Genomic DNA, 25,000 nt, shown 5'->3' on the forward strand with positions numbered 1-25,000 from the left:
AGAAACACAACAACAACAGCTACAGTAGCATCTAGCTAGAAACACAACAACAGCTACAGTAGCATCTAGCTAGAAACACGACAACAATAACTACAGTAGCATCTAGCTAGAAACATGACAACAACAGCTACAGTAGCATCTAGCTAGAAACACAACAACAGCTACAGTAGCATCTAGCTAGAAACATGACAACAACAGCTACAGTAGCATCTAGCTAGAAACACGACAACAACAGCTACAGTAGCATCTAGCTAGAAACATGACAACAACAGCTACAGTAGCATCTAGCTAGAAACACGACAACAACAGCTACAGTAGCATCTAGCTAGAAACACAACAACAACAGCTACAGTAGCATCTAGCTAGAAACACAACAACAACAGCTACAGTAGCATCTAGCTAGAAACACGACAACAACAGCTACAGTAGCAACTAGCTAGAAACACGACAACAACAGCTACAGTAGCAGCTAGCTAGAAACACAACAACAACAGCTACAGTAGCATCTAGCTAGAAACACAACAACAGCTACAGTAGCATCTAGCTAGAAACACGACAACAACAGCTACAGTAGCAGCTAGCTAGAAACACGACAACAATAACTACAGTAGCAGCTAGCTAGAAACACGACAACAACAGCTACAGTAGCAGCTAGCTAGAAACACAACAACAACAGCTACAGTAGCATCTAGCTAGAAACACGACAACAATAACTACAGTAGCAGCAGCTAGAAACACGACAACAGCTACAGTAGCATCTAGTTAGAAACATGACAACAGCTACAGTAGCATCTAGCTAGAAACACGACAACAACAGCTACAGTAGCATCTAGCTAGAAACACAACAACAACAGCTACAGTAGCATCTAGCTAGAAACACAACAACAACAGCTACAGTAGCATCTAGCTAGAAACACGACAACAACAGCTACAGTAGCATCTAGCTAGAAACACAACAACAACAGCTACAGTAGCATCTAGCTAGAAACAAAAACAGAAAGAAATTAGGGAGAGAGTGAGAAGGAGAGAGAAAAAGCAAACAGAGAGAGACTAAAGCTGTAACTTTATTTAGACTTTATCAGAGAGGTGGATAAAGGGTGTTAGATGGAAACTAAATCCGACTAGAAAGACTCCAGGATGAAGAACACACTCTCTCGGTCTGTTTGTGCAGTATCGTGTGGTTTTAGGTCTCCCTATGCTAACAGAATGAGTGAAGGGGAATGGAAGACTGGAAGAATGACATAGTGGAGAGATGTGATGCTTGCCGTTGTTCCTGTTTTGATTGGAGTGTCCGTCTGTGAATAATGACAGGGAATTGTCCCCAGATCAGAGAGAGACGAGGCGACACTAAGTGTTTTCTTGGCAACTAGAGATGAGCGAATGGGATGGGGGTTCTGTGATTAACGGAATATGTGTGTGTGTGTGTGTGTGTGTGTGTGTGTGTGTGTGTGTGTGTGTGTGTGTGTGTGTGTGTGTGTGTGTGTGTGTGTGTGTGTGTGTGTAGAATATTCACCGAACAGACATTCTTTCTCACCGACTATACTTTCCAGGTTGACTTTGTGACAGAAAGCAGCTCCCATACACTGTCTCACACACATTATCTCACACTGTGTCACCCCCCCCCCTCATCCCTCCTTCATCAACTCTAACTCTCTCCCTGTTCCATGTCGTCTTGTCCCGGGCCCTTCCGGTTCTGGAGCCTTTAGAGTGAGGTGTCAACCTGAATAACTCTCTGTTCTGGGGGCCTCTGGGGCCAGAGGCCTGGGGGTATGGAAGGGACTCCTTGGTGGACAGGATTACTCATACATACTGTACTGTATGTTTGGTGTACTGGTGAAGAAGTCAAGACGCCATGTTAAAATGGTCTAGAGGAGGAATGGGAGCAATAAAACAGGACTGGCTTATTTAAACTGACTGCTGGTGAGATCTGTCTCTACTCCTTATTTAGACTGACTGCTGGGGAGATCTGTCTCTCCTTCTCCTTATTTAGACTGACTGCTGGGGAGATCTGTCTCTCCTTCTCCTTATTTAGACTGACTGCTGGGGAGATCTGTCTCTACTCCTTATTTAGACTGACTGCTGGGGAGATCTGTCTCTCCTCCTCCTTATTTAGACTGACTGCTGGGGAGATCTGTCTCTCCTCCTTATTTAGACTGACTGCTGGGGAGATCTGTCTCTCCTCCTTATTTAGACTGACTGCTGGGGAGATCTGTCTCTCCTTCTCCTTATTTAGACTGACTGCTGGGGAGATCTGTCTCTCCTTCTCCTTATTTAGACTGACTGCTGGGGAGATCTGTCTCTCCTTCTCCTTATTTAGACTGACTGCTGGGGAGATCTGTCTCTCCTTCTCCTTATTTAGACTGACTGCTGGGGAGATCTGTCTCTCCTTCTCCTTATTTAGACTGACTGCTGGTGAGATCTGTCTCTCCTCCTTATTTAGACTGACTGCTGGGGAGATCTGTCTCTACTCCTTATTTAGACTGACTGCTGGGGAGATCTGTCTCTCCTTCTCCTTATTTAGACTGACTGCTGGGGAGATCTGTCTCTCCTTCTCCTTATTTAGACTGACTGCTGGGGAGATCTGTCTCTCCTTCTCCTTATTTAGACTGACTGCTGGTGAGATCTGTCTCTCCTCCTTATTTAGACTGACTGCTGGGGAGATCTGTCTCTACTCCTTATTTAGACTGACTGCTGGGGAGATCTGTCTCTCCTCCTTATTTAGACTGACTGCTGGGGAGATCTGTCTCTCCTTCTCCTTATTTAGACTGACTGTTGGGGAGATCTGTCTCTCCTTCTCCTTATTTAGACTGACTGCTGGGGAGATCTGTCTCTACTCCTTATTTAGACTGACTGCTGGGGAGATCTGTCTCTCCTTCTCCTTATTTAGACTGACTGCTGGGGAGATCTGTCTCGCCTTCTCCTTATTTAGACTGACTGCTGGGGAGATCTGTCTCTCCTTCTCCTTATTTAGACTGACTGCTGGGGAAATCTGTCTCTCCTCCTTATTTAGACTGACTGTTGGGGAGATCTGTCTCTCTCTCTCTGTCCCTCTGTCTGTCCCTCTCTTTCTCCTCCTGCCCTTCCTCTCTCCTTCTCCTTCTTCAGACTTACTGCTGGGGTGATCTGTCTTTCTCTCTCCCTCTATCCCTCTCTTCCTCCCTTCCTTCTTCCCTCCATATCTCCTCCTTATTTCGACTGACTGCTGGAGAGATCTGTGTCTCCTTCCCTCCATGTCTCTCCGTCTCTCCCTGGCCTGTCTGTTAAGCAGGACAATACAGTATGGTACAGTAACATTACACTGTGCTGTAAGGCTCATCGGAAGGCTATAGGTCCATCATGAAGGCTTCAGACTATACATTATTGAGCATTGGGAAAACAATGGACGGACAAAGCCAATCAAATCCTGGAAAGCTGTACACTAAGCATGGAGACCGGATACTGTTCCAGAGAGAACTGGACTGAGATTGGGGCCTAATGTGGTGTGTGTGTGTATACAGTCTGCTCATGTGTACTGTGTGTGTGTGTGTCTGCTATGCCTGCCTGTGTGTCAGAGCCTTTGTGCGCCCAAATGCGTTTTGGTGCCTAATATGAAATAATAGGAGCGCTTACAGCTGAGGGTGCTGCAGTTTATTGAATGTGAAAGATGTAATTTCCTGTTGTTTATGCTTGGCTGTAATGACTTTGCCTTGTAAACCAGGACATAGCCTTTAGGGATACATTAAACATTACAGACTGAGAGAGAGCAAGAGAGGGAGGGAGGGAGGGAGGGAGGGAGGGAGGGAGGGAGGGAGCAAAAGAGAGAAGTGTAAAGGAGGACATAAAACAGAGGACGAGTGGAAGACAAAAGCGAACTCAGTATGGGGAGATCAGATGACAGGAGTAGTAGAGGAATCAGTATGGGGAGATCAGATGACAGGAGTAGTAGAGGACTCAGTATGGGGAGATCAGATGACAGGAGTAGTAGAGGACTCAGTATGGGGAGATCAGATGACAGGAGTAGTAGAGGACTCAGTATGGGGAGATCAGATGACAGGAGTAGTAGAGGACTCAGTATGGGGAGATCAGATGACAGGAGTAGTGGAGGACTCAGTATGGGGAGATCAGATGACAGGAGTAGTGGAGGACTCAGTATGGGGAGATCAGATGACAGGAGTAGTAGAGGACTCAGTATGGGGAGATCAGATGACAGGAGTAGTGGAGGACTCCAGTATGGGGAGATCAGATGACAGGAGTAGTAGAGGACTCAGTATGGGGAGATCAGATGACAGGAGTAGTGGAGGACTCAGTATGGGGAGATCAGATGACAGGAGTAGTAGAGGACTCAGTATGGGGAGATCAGATGACAGGAGTAGTAGAGGACTCAGTATGGGGAGATCAGATGACAGGAGTAGTAGAGGACTCAGTATGGGGAGATCAGATGACAGGAGTAGTAGAGGACTCAGTATGGGGAGATCAGATGACAGGAGTAGTAGAGGACTCAGTATGGGGAGATCAGATGACAGGAGTAGTAGAGGACTCAGTATGGGGAGATCAGATGACAGGAGTAGTAGAGGACTCAGTATGGGGAGATCAGATGACAGGAGTAGTAGAGGACTCAGTATGGGGAGATCAGATGACAGGAGTAGTGGAGGACTCAGTATGGGGAGATCAGATGACAGGAGTAGTAGAGGACTCAGTATGGGGAGATCAGATGACAGGAGTAGTAGAGGATTCAGTATGGGGAGATCAGATGACAGGAGTAGTGGAGGACTCAGTATGGGGAGATCAGATGACAGGAGTAGTAGAGGATTCAGTATGGGGAGATCAGATGACAGGAGTAGTGGAGGACTCAGTATGGGGAGATCAGATGACAGGAGTAGTAGAGTACTCAGTATGGGGAGATCAGATGACAGGAGTAGTAGAGGACTCAGTATGGGGAGGATGGATCATATTCTGTGGGCCAAATGGCACCATAAGCCAAATATTTACTACATTTGACCAGATGATGGTCAAAACTAGTGCACTATTTAGGGAATAGGGTGCTATTTGGAACACACATGGGTGCCATGTTCTCAGCCCTGTGCATGTGTCTTGTCCTGGCTGTACTCTGTATGGTATGTACAGTACAGGCCTGGAAACTAAGAAAACACAGCAGGCCCTGAGACACTGGACTATAATGACTTACAGTAACACACTGGACTGTAATGATTTACAGTAACACACTGGACTGTAATGACTTACAGTAACACACTGGACTATAATGACTTACAGTAACACACTGGACTATAATGACTTACAGTAACACCCTGGACTATAATGACTTACAGTAACACACTGGACTATAATGACTTACAGTAACACACTGTACTATAATGACTTACAGTAACACCCTGGACTATAATGACTTACAGTAACACACTGGACTATAATGACTTACAGTAACACACTGGACTATAATGACTTACAGCAACACACTGGACTATAATGACTTACAGTAACACACTGGACTGTAATGACTTACAGTAACACACTGGACTATAATGACTTACAGTAACACACTGGACTATAATGACTTACAGTAACACACTGGACTATAATGACTTACAGTAACACCCTGGACTGTAATGATTTACAGTAACACCCTGGACTATAATGATTTACAGTAACACCCTGGACTGTAATGATTTACAGTAACACCCTGGACTGTAATGATTTACAGTAATACCCTGGACTGTAATGATTTACAGTAACACCCTGGCCTGTAATGATTTACAGTAACAGTACTGTACAGAATAAAGTCACATACTACTCTACTAGTCTCACAGGTTTGTAGTTTCACTTGCAACAGGCGTCCAGAAACCAGACTTTTGCACCAACCCTCTGTTGACTAGCTGGAGGGATTGTGAGAAAGTGTGAATTCTGAAAGCAGGATTTGAACTAGCATCGCTACAGCAGTCTTTCTCAACAGGAAACAGTATTCCAGGGACCAATACGCTAAGGCCCTTTCTCCTTAGAAGACTGCATACATTAACATTTAATTGACATACATTGCATTTGTTCTTACCTGGTCTGGGGAGGGTTTGTGATTGGTCTGCTCAGAACGTGAGGAGGCCTTCAGATGCTCAGCCTCATAGTTGTCAGCCATCAGCTTCATACGGTTCTGGGTCTGGTAGAGAGACAACAGAATAGTAAGAACATTCTAATCAACATACAGTAGATTCATATGTTTACATAATAACCACAGCTTCATATGGAGTCTGGTAGAGAGACATTGAAGAAGATTCTACCTTTATTATCAACAGTATTATCAACATACAGGAGATTCATATGGTTCTGTGTCTGCATGGGAGGAACACATGTTAAGAGAAAGGGTCACTGTATTGGACAAAGTCTGCATCTAATACACACCCTTTATATATACCCTTCATCAATGCCCTTCATCAATACCCCCTTTATCAATACCCTTCATCAATACCACCTTCATCAATATCACCTTCATCGATACCCCCTTCATCAATATCCCCTTCATCAATATACCCTTTGTCAATACACCCTTCATCAATACCCTTCATCAATACCCTTCATCAATACCACCTTCATCAATATCACCTTCATCAATAGCCCCTTCATCAATATCCCCTTCATCAATACCCCCTTCATCGATACCCCCTTCATCAATACCCTTCGTCAATACCCCTTCGTCAATACCCTTTGTCAATACCCCCTTTGTCAATACCCCCTTCATCAATACACCCTTCATCGATACCTTTCATCGATACACCCTTCATCAATACCCCTTCATCAATACACCCTTCATCAATCCCCCCTTCATCAATACCCCCTTCATCAATACACCCTTCATCAATACCCTTCATCAATACCCTTCATCAATACCCCCTTCATCAATACACCCTTCATCAATACCCCCTTCATCAATACCCCTTCATCGATACCCCCTTCATCGATACCCCTTCATCGATACCCCTTCATCGATACCCCCTTCATCAATACCCCCTTCATCAATACCCTTCATCAATACCCCCTTCATCAATACCCCCTTCATCAATACCCTTCATCAATACCCCCTTCATCAATACCCCCTTCATCAATACCCCCTTCATCGATACCCCTTCATCGATACCCCCTTCATCGATACCCCTTCATCAATACCCCCTTCATCAATACCCCTTCATCAATACCCCCTTCATCAATATACCCTTTGTCAATACACCCTTCATCAATACCCTTCATCAATACCCTTCATCAATCCCCCCTTCATCAATACCCCCTTCATCAATACACCCTTCATCAATACACCCCTTCATCAATACCCTTCATCAATACCCCCTTCATCGATACCCCCTTCATCAATACCCCCTTCATCAATACCTCCTTCATCAATACCCCCTTCATCAATACCCCCTTCATCAATACCCCCTTCATCAATATACCCTTTGTCAATACCCCTTCATCAATACCCCTTCATCAATACCCCCTTCATCGATACCCCTTCATCAATACCCCCTTCATCAATACCTCCTTCATCAATACCCCCTTCATCAATACACCCTTCATCAATACCCTTCATCAATACCCCTTCATCGATACCCCCTTCATCAATACCCCCTTCATCAATACCTCCTTCATCAATACCCCCTTCATCAATACACCCTTCATCAATACCCTTCATCAATACCCCCTTCATCAATACCCCTTCATCAATACCCCTTCATCAATACCCTTCATCAATACCCCCTTCATCAATACCCTTCATCAATACCCCCTTCATCAATACCCCTTCATCAATACCCCTTCATCAATACCCTTCATCAATACCCCCTTCATCGATACCCCCTTCATCAATACCCCTTCATCAATACCCCCTTCATCAATACCCTTCATCAATACCCCCTTCATCGATACCCCCTTCATCAATACCCCCTTCATCGATACACCCTTCATCGATACACCCTTCATCAATACCCCTTCATCGATACCCCCTTCATCGATACCCCCTTCATCGATACCCCCTTCATCGATACACCCTTCATCAATACCCCTTCATCAATACCTCCTTCATCGATACCCCTTCATCAATACCCCTTCATCAATACCCTTCATCGATACCCCCTTCATCAAAACCCTTCATCGATACTCCCTTCATCAATACCCTTCATCAATACCCCCTTCATCAATACCCTTCATCGATACCCCCTTCATCAATACCCTTCATCGATACCCCCTTCATCAATACTCCCTTCATCAATACCCTTCATCGATACCCCCTTCCTCAATACCCTTCATCGATACCCCCTTCATCAATACTCCCTTCATCAATACCTCCTTCATCGATACACCCTTCATCAATACCCTTCATCAATACCACCTTCATCAATACCACCTTCATCAATACCTCCTTCATCGATACACCCTTCATCAATACCCTTCATCAATACCACCTTCATCAATGCCCTTCATCAATACCCTTCATCAATACCCTTTTAATAGTGCTCACTAACATGTACAGGCTGTATAGACATTATAACACACCAGTTTAACAGAGAATGTGCTACTGTACTGCACACACACATCTCTAAACAGAATCTCTGCACAGAACTTGGTGCCTCTCCCAGAACCTTTTCCACTAGCAGGAGGAGTTATCAAATCCCTATCAGACTGTACACTGTTACAGGGAAAATGCTCCTGTATGAATGCCATTACTGACGTTAGAAGAACCAGAAGAGTTTGATTTTCTTTCAGAACGGTAGAATATAACTTTGAGCCCCGCAGCGAGAGTTCCACTACGGCATATTCACACTATCTTCAGCTGGAACTGATCTGAGAGCAGCGGAGAGGAGAGAGGAAATACCCTCAGAGAGATCTTTAAAGGAGAGGAGAAGAGGAGGGTGTGAAAAAGTAATAACAGAGAGAAGGAGGAAGCGATGGAGGGGGAGGTAAGGAGAGACAGCGAGAGAGAGATAGAGAGACCCACATATGGACTAACACGTGTCACTGAGGAGTAAAGAAAGGAAAATATCCTCAGGTGGATTCACACACACACACACACACACACACACACACACACACACACACACACACACACACACACACACACACACACACACACACACACACACACACACACACACACACACACTTCCCAACATGCTGTTTTTATTGAGTGGTGGTGTTTATATATTGTGAAGTCCAGTCCTGGTGAAATCAGCAGTGATGCAGTCAGATCCCTCAGTCTCCTCCAGTGAGGTGGTAGATGACCACATGAAAACAGAGAACATGGATATAGGGGGAATCATCATATCTACATTACCAATAAGCCTGCCAGTCTCCTCAGCAGGACATGGTAGATGCACACACAGAACATAAGACCTATAAAATGATTTAAATCAGAGAGGGAAGTGAAGTGGAGTGGAACCGTGGCACGCCCAAACCCTCGCCCTTCCCTTCCGGCACCACGTCCCCCTCTCTGTCTCCGTCTCTGACCCGATGCAAAATGTGATGGTTGATCTCCTTCTGTTTGGGTTTCTCACTCTACCCAACCCCTCCCTCCCTCCATCCCTCCATTCCCCTCCCTCCATCCATCCCTCCTTCCTTCTTTCCTGTCTCTGGGCCTCCACCACTCCAACCCAACTGGAAGCAAACCCCCCCCGTACCAAGGACCTTATGATGAGTGAACTACAGCTTGTGTCTGTCTGGTCCCTGGTTGACATTCATCTCTTCTCTTCATCACTATATGAGACCTGGGTTGAAGATATCCCGGTTAGGACCACGTTATAATTCCAGAATTCCATATCATTTCAAAAATAAACAAATGAATGGGACCGGCCCCATTGCTGGATTCTACCAGCAGATCATTGAAAAGGTGACCAGCGGACGGGAAAGTTACAAAGTGGATGTAGATCATGTGATTATATAGTACCTGCAAAATACCGGTCTCAACGTCAACAGTGAAGAGGCGACTCTGGGATGCTGGCCTTCTAGGCAGAGTTCCTCTGTCCAGTGTCTGTGTTCTTTTGCCCATTTTATTATTTTATTTTTATTGGCCAGTCTGAGATATGGCTTTTTCTTTGCAACTCCAGCATCCCGGAGTCGGGACGTTGTTGACACTGTTGACGTTGAGACTGGTGTTTTGCGGGTGCTGTTTAATGAAGCTGCCAGTTGAGGACTTGTGAGGCATCTGTTTCTCAAACAAGACACTAATGTACTTTTCCTCTTGCTCAGTTGTGCACCAGGGCCTCCCACTCCTCTTTCTATTCTGGTTAGAGCCAGTTTGCGCTGTTCTGTGAAGGGAGTAGTACACAGCGTTGTACGAGATCTTCAGTTTCTTGGCAGTTTCTCGCAAGGAATAGCCTTCATTTCTCAAAACAAGAATAGACTGACGAGTTTCAGAAGAAAGTTCTTTGTTTCTGGCCATTTTGAGCTTGTAATCGAACCCACAAATGCTGATGATCCAGATACTCAACTAGTCTAAAGAAGTCCAGTTTTATTGCTTCTTTAATCAAAACAGTTTTCAGCTGTGCTAACATAATTGCAAAAGGGTTTTCTAATGATCAATTAGCCTTTTAAAATGATAAACTTGGATTAGCTAACACAACCTGCCATTGAAACACAGGAGTGATGGTTGCTGATAATTTGCCTCTGTACGCCTATGTAGATATTCCATTAAAAATCTGCCGTTTCCAGCTACAATAGTCATTTACAACATGAACAATGTCTACACTGTATTTCTGATCAATTTGATATTATTTTAATGGACAAAAAAATGGATTTTCTTTCCAAAACCCAAACTTTTGAATCGTAGTGTGTGTGTGTGTGTGTGCTCAGCCAGGGGTGCGTACCATACAGGGAGAGGCCCAAGTCCAGCGTTCCTGTAGGGGCCAATTAGCTGAGAGGAAGTTTTGGACGTCTGCCACGCACCTTCACACACACACACACACACACACACACACACACACACACACACACACACACACACACACACACACACACACACACACACACACACACACACACACACACACACACACACACACACACACACACACACACACACACACACACACACACACACACACACACACACACACACAGGGTACGGTGGGGTGGCAGGCTAAGCTATGAGAGGACTAATGAGGGGAAGAGGTTCCCCTGGGGATACTGGAGACTGGGAAGAGACACACACACTCACATACTCAAACACTCAAGACACACTACCTACACTAACAGGCACAGAAATATTGCCTGATGCATTGCCATTGTTTGAATGCGTTACCATTGTTTGAATGTGTTGCCATTGTTTGAATGTGTTGCCATTGTTTGAATGTGTTGCCATGGCAGAGTACTCAAGCACTAAGTTCCCCCTCACAGACAAATGTGCACGCTCTCTCAATGACTCTCTCTCTCAACTCCTACCACCACTGAGCGTGGTTCTGCACACACACACACACACACACACACACACACACACACACACACACACACACACACACACACACACACACACACACACACACACACACACACACACACGCTTGCTGAGGGGGGTGTTGGCCAGCCTGTTTTAGAGCTGTGGAGAGAGAGAGAGAGAGAGAGAGAGAGAGAGAGAGAGAGAGAGAGAGAGAGACAGAGAGAGAGAGAGAGAGAGAGAGACAGAGAGAGCGAGAGAGAGAGAGACAGAGAGAGAGAGAGAGAGAGAGAGAGAGAGAGAGAGACAGAGACAGAGACAGAGAGAGAGAGAGAGAGAGAGAGAGAGAGAGAGAGAGAGAGAGAGAGAGAGAGAGACAGAGAGAGAGAGCAACTGGCTCTCTGCTTGTTAACAAGCCACTTAGGGAAAGGTCAATAAAAAGCCTTAGCCAAACATCCTCCCTCCCTCCCTCCCTCCCTCCCTCACACTCTTTCTCTTCCTCCTTTCTCCCTTTCTCTCTGCCTCCCTCCCCAGTGGTTCTCACCCTCCCTCCCTCCCTCCCTCCCTCCCTCCCTCCCTCCCTCCCTCTCAGGCACCATATTCACACTCCTGGCTCTCTAAAATAGACCAGCTACAGAACAGTAGCCACAGAGTGTGAGGTGAGCAGATGCCTGTCAAGGAAACTCATGCTATAGAGAGACACCATTTTGTCTCAAAATTAGTCCCACTCCACTTAAGGAAACTGCCGCCCGCAGATGCTATAGAGATGCTATAGAGATGCTATAGAGAGCCGCCATTATGGTTCAAACTCATTCTGTCTCCGCTTTGCCCCGTCACGCCCTACAGTTATACTACCTTCCCTTCCCCATCCCTGACAGAGCACTAGGCTCTCTGACAATTTGTTCCACATGCTCCGGTGGTTACGGTTGAGGATTTGGGAAAGTTCCCTGGAAGTCAGGCTTAAGCTGTTAGACTTGTAGTACCTAAATCCCTTACACAGACACGGAGCAGGCATACACACAGAGAGAGAGGGGGAGGGTGGAGAAGAGAGAAGGGATAGAAACACCGATACACATCCACAGAGGGAGGGAGGGAGGGAGGGAGGGAGGGAGGGAGGGAGGGAGGGAGGGAGGGAGGGAGGGAGGGAGGGAGGGAGGGAGGGAGGGAGGGAGGGAGGGAGAGAACCAACACTGGGGAGGGAGGGAGGGAGGGAGGGAGGGAGGGAGGGAGGGAGGGAGGGAGGGAGGGAGGGAGGGAGGGAGGGAGGGAAGGAGGAAGGGAGGAAAGGGAGAGAGAGAGAAAGGGAGAAAGGAGGAAGAGAAAGAGTGTGAGGGAAGGAGGAAGGGAGGGAAAGGGAGAGAGAGGGAGAATATCCTCTACAGGTGCAGAATGCCTCCAGGCCCTGTAATTTTGTGGCTAAAAGGCAAGCTGTTTTTTTGGACTGTTTATTTTAAGTGTGTCTTTAGAAGGAGGAAATGAAGGATGTCTGCATGACGGGGAGGCTGTCTTCAACCTGTGTGTACTGGAGACGCAAACACACACACTGACTGATTAGTCCACAGATAGAGGGGTGTATAGGTAGAGAGAGGGGTGTATAGGTAGAGAGAGGGGTTTATACAGGAAGAGAGGGGTGTGTATCGAGAGAGAGGGGTGTATATGGAGAGAGAGGGGTGTATAGTGTGTGAGAGAGAGGGGTGTATAGAGAGAGGGGTGTATACAGGAAGAGAGGGGTGTGTATAGAGAGAGAGGGGTGTATATGGAGAGAGAGGGGTGTATAGAGAGAAATAGGTAAATATATAGAGAGAGGGGTGTATACGGAGAGAGAGGGGTGTATATGGAGAGAGAGGGGTGTATAGGGAGAGAGAGGGGTGTATAGGGAGAGAGAGGGGTGTATACAGAGAGAGAGGGGTGTATAGAGAGAGGGGTGTAAAGGGAGAGGGGTGTATAGAGAGAGGGGTGTATAGGGAGAGGGGTGGATAGTGAGAGAGAGGGGTATATAGAGAGGGATGTGTATATAGAGAGAGAGGGGTGTATACGGAGAGAGAGGGGTGTATAGAGAGAAACAGGTAAATATATAGAGAGAGGGGTGTATAGAGAGAGGGGTGTATAGGGAGAGGGGTGGATAGTGAGAGAGAGGGGTATATAGAGAGGGATGTGTATATAGAGAGAGAGGGGTGTATACGGAGAGAGAGGGGTGTATATGGAGAGAGAGGGGTGTATAGGGAGAAATAGGTAAATATATAGAGAGAGGGGTTTATAGGGAGAGAGAGGGGTGTATACGGAGAGAGTGGTGTATAGGGAGAGAGAGGGGTGTATAGGGAGAGAGAGGGGTGTATACGGAGAGAGAGTGGTGTTTAGGGAGAGAGAGGGGTGTATAGGGAGAGAGAGGGGTGTGTATATATAGAGAGAGGGAGGAACCTGACAGACTGTCTCAGTGCTGTTGAGGGTTAATACAACTACCAGTTATAAAGGATAGAGAGGAACCTGACAGACTGTCTCAGTGCTGTTGAGGGTTAATACAACTACCAGTTATAAAGGATAGAGAGGAACCTGACAGACTGTCTCAGTGCTGTTGAGGGTTAATACAACTACCAGTTATAAAGGATAGAGAGGAACCTGACAGACTGTCTCAGTGCTGTTGAGGGTTAATACAACTACCAGTTATAAAGGATAGAGAGGAACCTGACAGACTGTCTCAGTGCTGTTGAGGGTTAATACAACTACCAGTTATAAAGGATAGAGAGGAACCTGACAGACTGTCTCAGTGCTGTTGAGGGTTAATACAACTACCAGTTATAAAGGATAGAGAGGAACCTGACAGACTGTCTCAGTGCTGTTGAGGGTTAATACAACTACCAGTTATAAAGGATAGAGAGGAACCTGACAGACTGTCTCAGTGCTGTTGAGGGTTAATACAACTACCAGTTATAAAGGATAGAGAGGAACCTGACAGACTGTCTCAGTGCTGTTGAGGGTTAATACAACTACCAGTTATAAAGGATAGAGAGGAACCTGACAGACTGTCTCAGTGCTGTTGAGGGTTAATACAACTACCAGTTATAAAGGATAGAGAGGAACCTGACAGACTGTCTCAGTGCTGTTGAGGGTTAATACAACTACCAGTTATAAAGGATAGAGAGGAACCTGACAGACTGTCTCAGTGCTGTTGAGGGTTAATACAACTACCAGTTATAAAGGATAGAGAGGAACCTGACAGACTGTCTCAGTGCTGTTGAGGGTTAATACAACTACCAGTTATAAAGGATAGAGAGGAACCTGACAGACTGTCTCAGTGCTGTTGAGGGTTAATACAACTACCAGTTATAAAGGATAGAGAGGAACCTGACAGACTGTCTCAGTGCTGTTGAGGGTTAATACAACTACCAGTTATAAAGGATAGAGAGGAACCTGACAGACTGTCTCAGTGCTGTTGAGGGTTAATACAACTACCAGTTATAAAGGATAGAGAGGAACCTGACAGACTGTCTCAGTGCTGTTGAGGGTTAATACAACTACCAGTTATAAAGGATAGAGAGGAACCTGACAGACTGTCTCAGTGCTGTTGAGGGTTAATACAACTACCAGTTATAAAGGATAGAGAGGAACCTGACAGACTGTCTCAGTGCTGTTGAGGGTTAATACAACTACCAGTTATAAAGGATAGAGAGGAACCTGACAGACTGTCTCAGTGCTGTTGAGGGTTAATACAACTACCAGTTATAAAGGATAGAGAGGAACCTGACAGACTGTCTCAGTGCTGTTGAGGGTTAATACAACTACCAGTTATAAAGGATAGAGAGGAACCTGACAGACTGTCTCAGTGCTGTTGAGGGTTAATACAACTACCAGTTATAAAGGATAGAGAGGAACCTGACAGACTGTCTCAGTGCTGTTGAGGGTTAATACAACTACCAGTTATAAAGGATAGAGAGGAACCTGACAGACTGTCTCAGTGCTGTTGAGGGTTAATACAACTACCAGTTATAAAGGATAGAGAGGAACCTGACAGACTGTCTCAGTGCTGTTGAGGGTTAATACAACTACCAGTTATAAAGGATAGAGAGGAACCTGACAGACTGTCTCAGTGCTGTTGAGGGTTAATACAACTACCAGTTATAAAGGATAGAGAGGAACCTGACAGACTGTCTCAGTGCTGTTGAGGGTTAATACAACTACCAGTTATAAAGGATAGAGAGGAACCTGACAGACTGTCTCAGTGCTGTTGAGGGTTAATACAACTACCAGTTATAAAGGATAGAGAGGAACCTGACAGACTGTCTCAGTGCTGTTGAGGGTTAATACAACTACCAGTTATAAAGGATAGAGGGGAACCTGACAGACTGTCTCAGTGCTGTTGAGGGTTAATACAACTACCAGTTATAAAGGATAGAGAGGAACCTGACAGACTGTCTCAGTGCTGTTGAGGGTTAATACAACTACCAGTTATAAAGGATAGAGAGGAACCTGACAGACTGTCTCAGTGCTGTTGAGGGTTAATACAACTACCAGTTATAAAGGATAGAGAGGAACCTGACAGACTGTCTCAGTGCTGTTGAGGGTTAATACAACTACCAGTTATAAAGGATAGAGAGGAACCTGACAGACTGTCTCAGTGCTGTTGAGGGTTAATACAACTACCAGTTATAAAGGATAGAGAGGAACCTGACAGACTGTCTCAGTGCTGTTGAGGGTTAATACAACTACCAGTTATAAAGGATAGAGGGGAACCTGACAGACTGTCTCAGTGCTGTTGAGGGTTAATACAACTACCAGTTATAAAGGATAGAGAGGAACCTGACAGACTGTCTCAGTGCTGTTGAGGGTTAATACAACTACCAGTTATAAAGGATAGAGAGGAACCTGACAGACTGTCTCAGTGCTGTTGAGGGTTAATACAACTACCAGTTATAAAGGATAGAGAGGAACCTGACAGACTGTCTCAGTGCTGTTGAGGGTTAATACAACTACCAGTTATAAAGGATAGAGAGGAACCTGACAGACTGTCTCAGTGCTGTTGAGGGTTAATACAACTACCAGTTATAAAGGATAGAGAGGAACCTGACAGACTGTCTCAGTGCTGTTGAGGGTTAATACAACTACCAGTTATAAAGGATAGAGAGGAACCTGACAGACTGTCTCAGTGCTGTTGAGGGTTAATACAACTACCAGTTATAAAGGATAGAGAGGAACCTGACAGACTGTCTCAGTGCTGTTGAGGGTTAATACAACTACCAGTTATAAAGGATAGAGGGGAACCTGACAGACTGTCTCAGTGCTGTTGAGGGTTAATACAACTACCAGTTATAAAGGATAGAGAGGAACCTGACAGACTGTCTCAGTGCTGTTGAGGGTTAATACAACTACCAGTTATAAAGGATAGAGAGGAACCTGACAGACTGTCTCAGTGCTGTTGAGGGTTAATACAACTACCAGTTATAAAGGATAGAGAGGAACCTGACAGACTGTCTCAGTGCTGTTGAGGGTTAATACAACTACCAGTTATAAAGGATAGAGAGGAACCTGACAGACTGTCTCAGTGCTGTTGAGGGTTAATACAACTACCAGTTATAAAGGATAGAGAGGAACCTGACAGACTGTCTCAGTGCTGTTGAGGGTTAATACAACTACCAGTTATAAAGGATAGAGAGGAACCTGACAGACTGTCTCAGTGCTGTTGAGGGTTAATACAACTACCAGTTATAAAGGATAGAGAGGAACCTGACAGACTGTCTCAGTGCTGTTGAGGGTTAATACAACTACCAGTTATAAAGGATAGAGGGGAACCTGACAGACTGTCTCAGTGCTGTTGAGGGTTAATACAACTACCAGTTATAAAGGATAGAGGGGAACCTGACAGACTGTCTCAGTGCTGTTGAGGGTTAATACAACTACCAGTTATAAAGGATAGAGAGGAACCTGACAGACTGTCTCAGTGCTGTTGAGGGTTAATACAACTACCAGTTATAAAGGATAGAGAGGAACCTGACAGACTGTCTCAGTGCTGTTGAGGGTTAATACAACTACCAGTTATAAAGGATAGAGGGGAACCTGACAGACTGTCTCAGTGCTGTTGAGGGTTAATACAACTACCAGTTATAAAGGATAGAGAGGAACCTGACAGACTGTCTCAGTGCTGTTGAGGGTTAATACAACTACCAGTTATAAAGGATAGAGAGGAACCTGACAGACTGTCTCAGTGCTGTTGAGGGTTAATACAACTACCAGTTATAAAGGATAGAGAGGAACCTGACAGACTGTCTCAGTGCTGTTGAGGGTTAATACAACTACCAGTTATAAAGGATAGAGGGGAACCTGACAGACTGTCTCAGTGCTGTTGAGGGTTAATACAACTACCAGTTATAAAGGATAGAGAGGAACCTGACAGACTGTCTCAGTGCTGTTGAGGGTTAATACAACTACCAGTTATAAAGGATAGAGAGGAACCTGACAGACTGTCTCAGTGCTGTTGAGGGTTAATACAACTACCAGTTATAAAGGATAGAGAGGAACCTGACAGACTGTCTCAGTGCTGTTGAGGGTTAATACAACTACCAGTTATAAAGGATAGAGAGGAACCTGACAGACTGGAGTTTTACTTTCTTCAGGCTCTCCATCTGTTCCTCTCCCTCTCTCTCTCCCTTTTTCTCTTCCACTCTCTCTCTCTCTCTCTCCCTTTTTCTCTTCCACTCTCTCTCTCTCTCTCTCCCTCCCTTTTTCTCTTCCACTCTCTCTCTCTCTCTCTCCCTTTTTCTCTTCCACTCTCTCTCTCTCTCTCTCCCTCCCTTTTTCTCTTCCACTCTCTCTCTCTCTTTCTCCCTTTTTCTCTTCCACTCTCTCTCTCTCTCCCTCCCTTTTTCTCTTCCACTCTCTCTCTCTCTTTCTCTCCCAACCCTCTCTCTCTCTTTCTCTCCCAACCCTCTCTCTCTCTCCCACACCTCTCGCTCTCTCTCACTCTCTTTCTCTCCAACCCCTCTCTCTATCCACCCCTCTCTCTCTCTCTCTCCATCACTGTCTCTCTTTCTCTCCCACCCCTCTCTCCCTCGGATCGTCCAAGGAGGGTCGAAGGAATGTGATGAAATCTGATGAAAGCTGCAACTGAACTCTTTCTAAACTGTCAACTCCGTTTTGTTTTGAAAACAGTCGGTCTCCTATGTCAGTGGCATTCATACACACACACACACACACACACACACACACACACACACACACACACACACACACACACACACACACACACACACACACACACACACACACTCTGAGACACATAGACACACACACTCTGAGACACATAGACACACACACTCTGAGGCACATAGACACACACACCCACACTCTGAGACACATAGACACACACACACTGAGACACATAGACACACACACTCTGAGGCACATAGACACACACACCCACACTCTGAGACACATAGACACACACACACTGAGACACATAGACACACACACACTCTGAGACACATAGACACACACACACTCTGAGATACACACACACTCTGAGGCACATAGACACACTCTTGTACCCCATGTCAGTGCCATTCAAACCCCATGTCCCTGGAAACAGTCAGGTCTGAAACACAAGCCCTGGAGGGGGGTTAGGGCTCAACCAATAAGGTAAGAGGAAGCTGGTAGAAATGAGCTACAAACATCCATTTGTGACCTTTTGAACCCGTCCTGACAGAGGGAGAGGGGGCCTAACTCTGTTGGTGGTGACCTCATCCCTACTAGTTAGGGCCACAGGGGGCTGACCCCTCCTGACAGAGGGAGAGGGGGCCTAACTCTATTGGTGGTGACCTCATCCCTACTAGTTAGGGCCACAGGGGGCTGACCCCTCCTGACAGAGGGAGAGGGGGCCTAACTCTATTGGTGGTGACCTCATCCCTACTAGTTAGGGCCACAGGGGGCTGACCCCTCCTGACAGAGGGAGAGGGGGCCTAACTCTGTTGGTGGTGACCTCATCCCTACTAGTTAGGGCCGTAGGGGGCTGGCCCCTCCTGACTGGTGTCAGCTCAGGAAGCACCTCTATGTTCTACGGTCAACAACAGGCTGGATGTCAAACTCATTTGGCCCCGGCCGTCTTCACCGAGGTCCAGAAGGCAGCACTAAAAATCAACTGTATTTTTTTTGTTTTCAATGTTTCCTGACTGTCTGGCTTTCAGAGTGAAGAGACTGTATAAATGAAGGTTCATTATCATTTCTGAACAGCTTCAATTTGGTTTCAGTCATTTCCATGTAGATCGAGGTATTTTCTCCCCCAAAGAAATGTATACAAAACCACCAGCAGGCCTGAATCCTCTGAGATAAAGTTCAGTAGGACACTGGTTACAGCCTGGGTGGTAGGGTGGGTTACAGCCTGGGTGGTAGGGTGGGTTACAGCCTGGGTGGTAGGGGTGGGTTACAGCCTGGGTGGTAGGGGTGGGTTACAGCCTGGGTGGTAGGGTGGGTTACAGCCTGGGTGGTAGGGTGGGTTACAGCCTGGGTGGTAGGGTGGGTTACAGCCTGGGTGGGTGGTAGGGTGGGTTACAGCCTGGGTGGGTGGTGTCTGTGTGGGTTACAGCCTGGGTGGAGGGTGGGTTACAGCCTGGGGAGTGTCTGTGTGGGTTACAGCCTGGGTGGTGTCTGTGTGGGTTACAGCCTGGGTGGGTGGTGTCTGTGTGGGTTACAGCCTGGGTGGGTAGTGTCTGTGTGGGTTACAGCCTGGGTGGAGGGTGGGTGGTGTCTGTGTGGGTTACAGCCTGGGTGGGTGGTGTCTGTGTGGGTTACAGCCTGGGTGGGAGGGTGGGTGGTGTCTCTGTGGGTTACAGCCTGGGTGGGTGGTGTCTGTGTGGGTTACAGCCTGGGTGGGAGGGTGGGTGGTGTCTGTGTGGGTTACAGCCTGGGTGGGTTGTGTCTGTGTGGGTTACAGCCTGGGTGGGAGGGTGGGTGGTGTCTGTGTGGGTTACAGCCTGGGTGGGTGGTGTCTGTGTGGGTTACAGCCTGGGTGGGAGGGTGGGTGGTGTCTGTGTGGGTTACAGCCTGGGTGGGTGGTGTCTGTGTGGGTTACAGCATGGGTGGGTAGTGTCTGTGTGGGTTACAGCCTGGGTGGGTAGTGTCTGTGTGGGTTACAGCCTGGGTGGGAGGGTGGGTAGTGTCTGTGTGGGTTACAGCCTGGGTGGGAGGGTGGGTAGTGTCTGTGTGGGTTACAGCCTGGATGGGAGGGTGGGGAGTGTCTGTGTGGGTTACAGCCTGGGTGGGAGGGTGGGTAGTGTCTGTGTGGGTTACAGCCTGGGTGGAGGGTGGGTGGTGTCTGTGTGGGTTACAGCCTGGGTGGGAGGGTGGGTGGTGTCTGTGTGGGTTACAGCCTGGGTGGGTAGTGTCTGTGTGGGTTACAGCCTGGGTGGGTAGTGTCTGTGTGGGTTACAGCCTGGGTGGGGGGGTGGGTGGTGTCTGTGTGGGTTACAGCCTGGTGGGAGGGTGGGTGGTGTCTGTGTGGGTTACAGCCTGGGTGGGAGGGTGGGTGGTGTCTGTGTGGGTTACAGCCTGGGTGGGAGGGTGGGTGGTGTCTGTGTGGGTTACAGCCTGGGTGGGGGGTGGGTAGTGTCTGTGTGGGTTACAGCCTGGTGGGAGGGTGGGCGGTGTCTGTGTGGGTTACAGCCTGGGTGGGTAGTGTCTGTGTGGGTTACAGCCTGGGTGGGAGGGTGGGTGGTATCTGTGTGGGTTACAGCCTGGGTGGGAGGGTGGGGGGTGTCTGTGTGGGTTACAGCCTGGGTGGGAGAGTGGGTGGTATCTGTGTGGGTTACAGCCTGGGTGGAGGGTAGAGGTAAATCAACAGGGGGTCATTCTTACCAACACACAGGAATCAGACACATATGTTTTAGCCATAACAGAGACGGAGACAAGTTTCAAGTTTCTAGTTGTATTATCACCTTCACTAGTACAGTGAAATGTCTTTCCTTCAGCCTGGAAATACATGTTGAATTCAGCTCTGGTTCACCTTTAAATGTTTCTAGTTGTATTATCACCTTCACTAGTACAGTGAAATGTCTTTCCTTCAGCTCTTTCCCAACAACGTAGTAATCAGGATCAGAAGGACTATCAACTAAAGCCACGTAGAACAAAAACACACCACAAATAGAAATAACAGGAGAAAGTCAACTATATACAGTTCCAGGGTCAGTAGTTATATACAGGCTCAGTTCCAGGGTCAGTAGTTATATACAGGCTCAGTTCCAGGGTCAGTAGTTATATACAGGCTCAGTTCCAGGGTCATTAGTTATATACAGGCTCAGTTCCAGGGTCATTAGTTATATACAGGCTCAGTTCCAGGGTCAGTAGTTATATACAGGCTCAGTTCCAGGGTCAGTAGTTATATACAGGCTCAGTTCCAGGGTCAGTAGTTATATACAGGCTCAGTTCCAGGGTCAGTAGTTATATACAGGCTCAGTTCCAGGGTCAGTAGTTATATACAGGCTCAGTTCCAGGGTCAGTAGTTATATACAGGCTCAGTTCCAGGGTCATTAGTTATATACAGGCTCAGTTCCAGGGTCAGTAGTTATATACAGGCTCAGTTCCAGGGTCATTAGTTATATACAGGGACAGTTCCAGGGTCATTAGTTATATACAGGGACAGTTCCAGGGTCAGTAGTTATATACAGGCTCAGTTCCAGGGTCAGTAGTTATATACAGGCTCAGTTCCAGGGTCAGTAGTTATATACAGGCTCAGTTCCAGGGTCAGTAGTTATATACAGGCTCAGTTCCAGGGTCAGTAGTTATATACAGGGACAGTTCCAGGGTCATTAGTTATATACAGGCTCAGTTCCAGGGTCAGTAGTTATATAAAGGCTCAGTTCCAGGGTCATTAGTTATATACAGGGACAGTTCCAGGGTCAGTAGTTATATACAGGGACAGTTCCAGGGTCAGTAGTTATATACAGGCTCAGTTCCAGGGTCAGTAGTTATATACAGGCTCAGTTCCAGGGTCATTAGTTATATACAGGGACAGTTCCAGGGTCAGTAGTTATATACAGGCTCAGTTCCAGGGTCAGTAGTTCCAGCGTGTAATGTGTGTGTGAGCACTGTTTAGCAGTATTATGGCTTGGAGATGAAAGCTGTTTAGCAGTATTATGGCTTGGAGATGGAAGCTGTTTAGCAGTATTATGGCTTGGAGATGGAAGCTGTTTAGCAGCATTATGGCTTGGAGATGGAAGCTGTTTAGCAGTATTATGGCTTGGAGATGAAAGCTGTTTAGCAGTATTATGGCTTGGAGATGAAAGCTGTTTAGCAGTATTATGGCTTGGAGATGGAAGCTGTTTAGCAGTATTATGGCTTGGAGATGGAAGCTGTTTAGCAGTATTATGGCTTGGAGATGGAAGCTGTTTAGCAGCATTATGGCTTGGAGATGGAAGCTGTTTAGCAGCATTATGGCTTGGAGATGGAAGCTGTTTAGCAGCATTATGGCTTGGAGATGGAAGCTGTTTAGCAGCATTATGGCTTGGAGATGGAAGCTGTTTAGCAGCATTATGGCTTGGAGATGGAAGCTGTTTAGCAGCATTATGGCTTGGAGATGGAAGCTGTTTAGCAGCATTATGGCTTGGAGATGGAAGCTGTTTAGCAGTATTATGGCTTGGAGATGGAAGCTGTTTAGCAGCATTATGGCTTGGAGATGGAAGCTGTTTAGCAGTATTATGGCTTAGAGATGGAAGCTGTTTAGCAGTATTATGGCTTGGAGATGGAAGCTGTTTAGCAGCATTATGGCTTGGAGATGGAAGCTGTTTAGCAGCATTATGGCTTAGAGATGGAAGCTGTTTAGCAGTATTATGGCTTGGAGATGGAAGCTGTTCAGGAGCCTGTTGGTGTCAGACTTGTTGCTCCGGTACCTCTTGCCGTGCGGAAGCAGAGAGAACAGTCTATGGCTTGGGTGGCTGGGGACTTTATTTTCGGGCCTTCCTTTCACACCACCTGGTATAGAGGTCCTGGATGGCAGGGATCTTGGCCCCAGTGATGTATTGGGCTGTCGCACCACCCTCTGTAGCGCCATGCGATCGAGGGTGGTGCTGTTGCCATTCTAAGCATGAGAAACAAGATTCTCTGGTCTGATGAAACCAAGATTGAACTCTTTGGCCTGAATGCCAAGAGTCACGTCTGGAGGAAACCTGGCGCCATTCCTATGGTGAAGCATGGTGGTGGCACCATCCCTACGGTGAAGCATGGTGGTGGCACTATCCCTACGGTGAAGCATGGTGGTGGCACCATCCCTACAGTGAAGCATGGTGGTGGCACCATCCCTACGGTGAAGCATGGTGGTGGCACCATCCCTACAATGAAGCATGGTGGTGGCAGCATCCCTACGGTGAAGCATGGTGGTGGCAGCATCCCTACGGTGAAGCATGGTGGTGGCACCATCCCTACGGTGAAGCATGGTGGTGGCAGCATCATGCTGTGGGGATGTTTTTCAGCGGCAGGGACCTGGAGACTAGTCAGGATTGTGGCAAAAATGAACGGATAAAAGTACAGAAAGATCCTTAATGAAAACCTGCTCAAGAGCGCTAAGGACCTCAGACTGGAGCAAAGTTTCACCTTCCAACAGGACAACGCAGGAGTGGCTTCGGGACAAGTCTCTGAATGTCCTCGAGTGGCTCAACCAGAGCCCAGACTTGAACCTGATCGAACATCTCTGGAGAGACCTGAAAATAGCTGTGCAGCGACACTCCCCATCTAACCTGACAGAGCTTGAAAGGATATGCAGAGAAGAATGGGAGAAACTCCCCAAATACAGGTGTGCCAAGCTTGTAGCGTCATACCCAAGAAGACTTGATGCTGTAATCGCTGCCAAAGGTGCTTCAACAAAGTACTGAGTAAAGGGTCTGAATACTTACGTAAATGTGATTTTTCAGTTTTTTTGTTGTAATAAATTAGCAATTTGTTACTATGGGGTACTGTGATGTCACTATGGGGTACTGTGATGTCACTATGGGGTACTGTGATGTCACTATGGGGTACTGTGTGTCGAGTGATGAAGAAAAACATCTATTTAATCAATTTTAGAATAAGGTTGTAACGTAACAAAATGTGGGAAAAGTCAAAGGGTCTGAATACTTTCTGTAATCACAGTAGCTATTGCTCTTATCTAGGAGGGTGAGGGCAGTGTGGAGGGCCTCCTCTACGGATCTGTTGGTGCGGTATGCAAGTTGGAGTGGGTCTAGGGTGTCCTGAATGTTTACAGTGACTGTTACAGGGTGGTAGTCATTGTGACAGGCAGCCTCAGAGTGTTTACAGTGACTGTTACAGGGTGGTAGTCATTGTGACAGGCAGCCTCAGAGTGTTTACAGTGACTGTTACAGGGTGGTGGTCATTGTGACAGGCAGCCTCAGAGTGTTTACAGTGACTGTTACAGGGTGGTGGTCATTGTGACAGGCAGCCTCAGAGTGTTTACAGTGACTGCTACAGGGTGGTAGTCATTGTGACAGGCAGCCTCAGAGTGTTTACAGTGACTGTTACAGGGTGGTAGTCATTGTGACAGGCAGCCTCAGAGTGTTTACAGTGACTGTTACAGGGTGGTAGTCATTGTGACAGGCAGCCTCAGAGTGTTTACAGTGACTGTTACAGGGT

General features: G+C 46.7%; 1 protein-coding gene across 1 annotated transcript in view; it reads right to left on the reverse strand.

Moving 5' to 3' along the window:
* The window catches only part of LOC106576657 (ELKS/Rab6-interacting/CAST family member 1), a 634,388-nt gene that overhangs the window by 115,125 nt on the left and 494,263 nt on the right, over positions 1-25,000 (reverse strand). The window contains 1 exon segment of the mRNA XM_045722464.1: positions 6,044-6,145. Coding sequence (XP_045578420.1) covers positions 6,044-6,145 — 102 coding nt within the window.

This window comes from Salmo salar, chromosome ssa07, assembly GCF_905237065.1.
Source record: "Salmo salar chromosome ssa07, Ssal_v3.1, whole genome shotgun sequence".
NCBI classification, from domain to species: domain Eukaryota; kingdom Metazoa; phylum Chordata; class Actinopteri; order Salmoniformes; family Salmonidae; genus Salmo; species Salmo salar.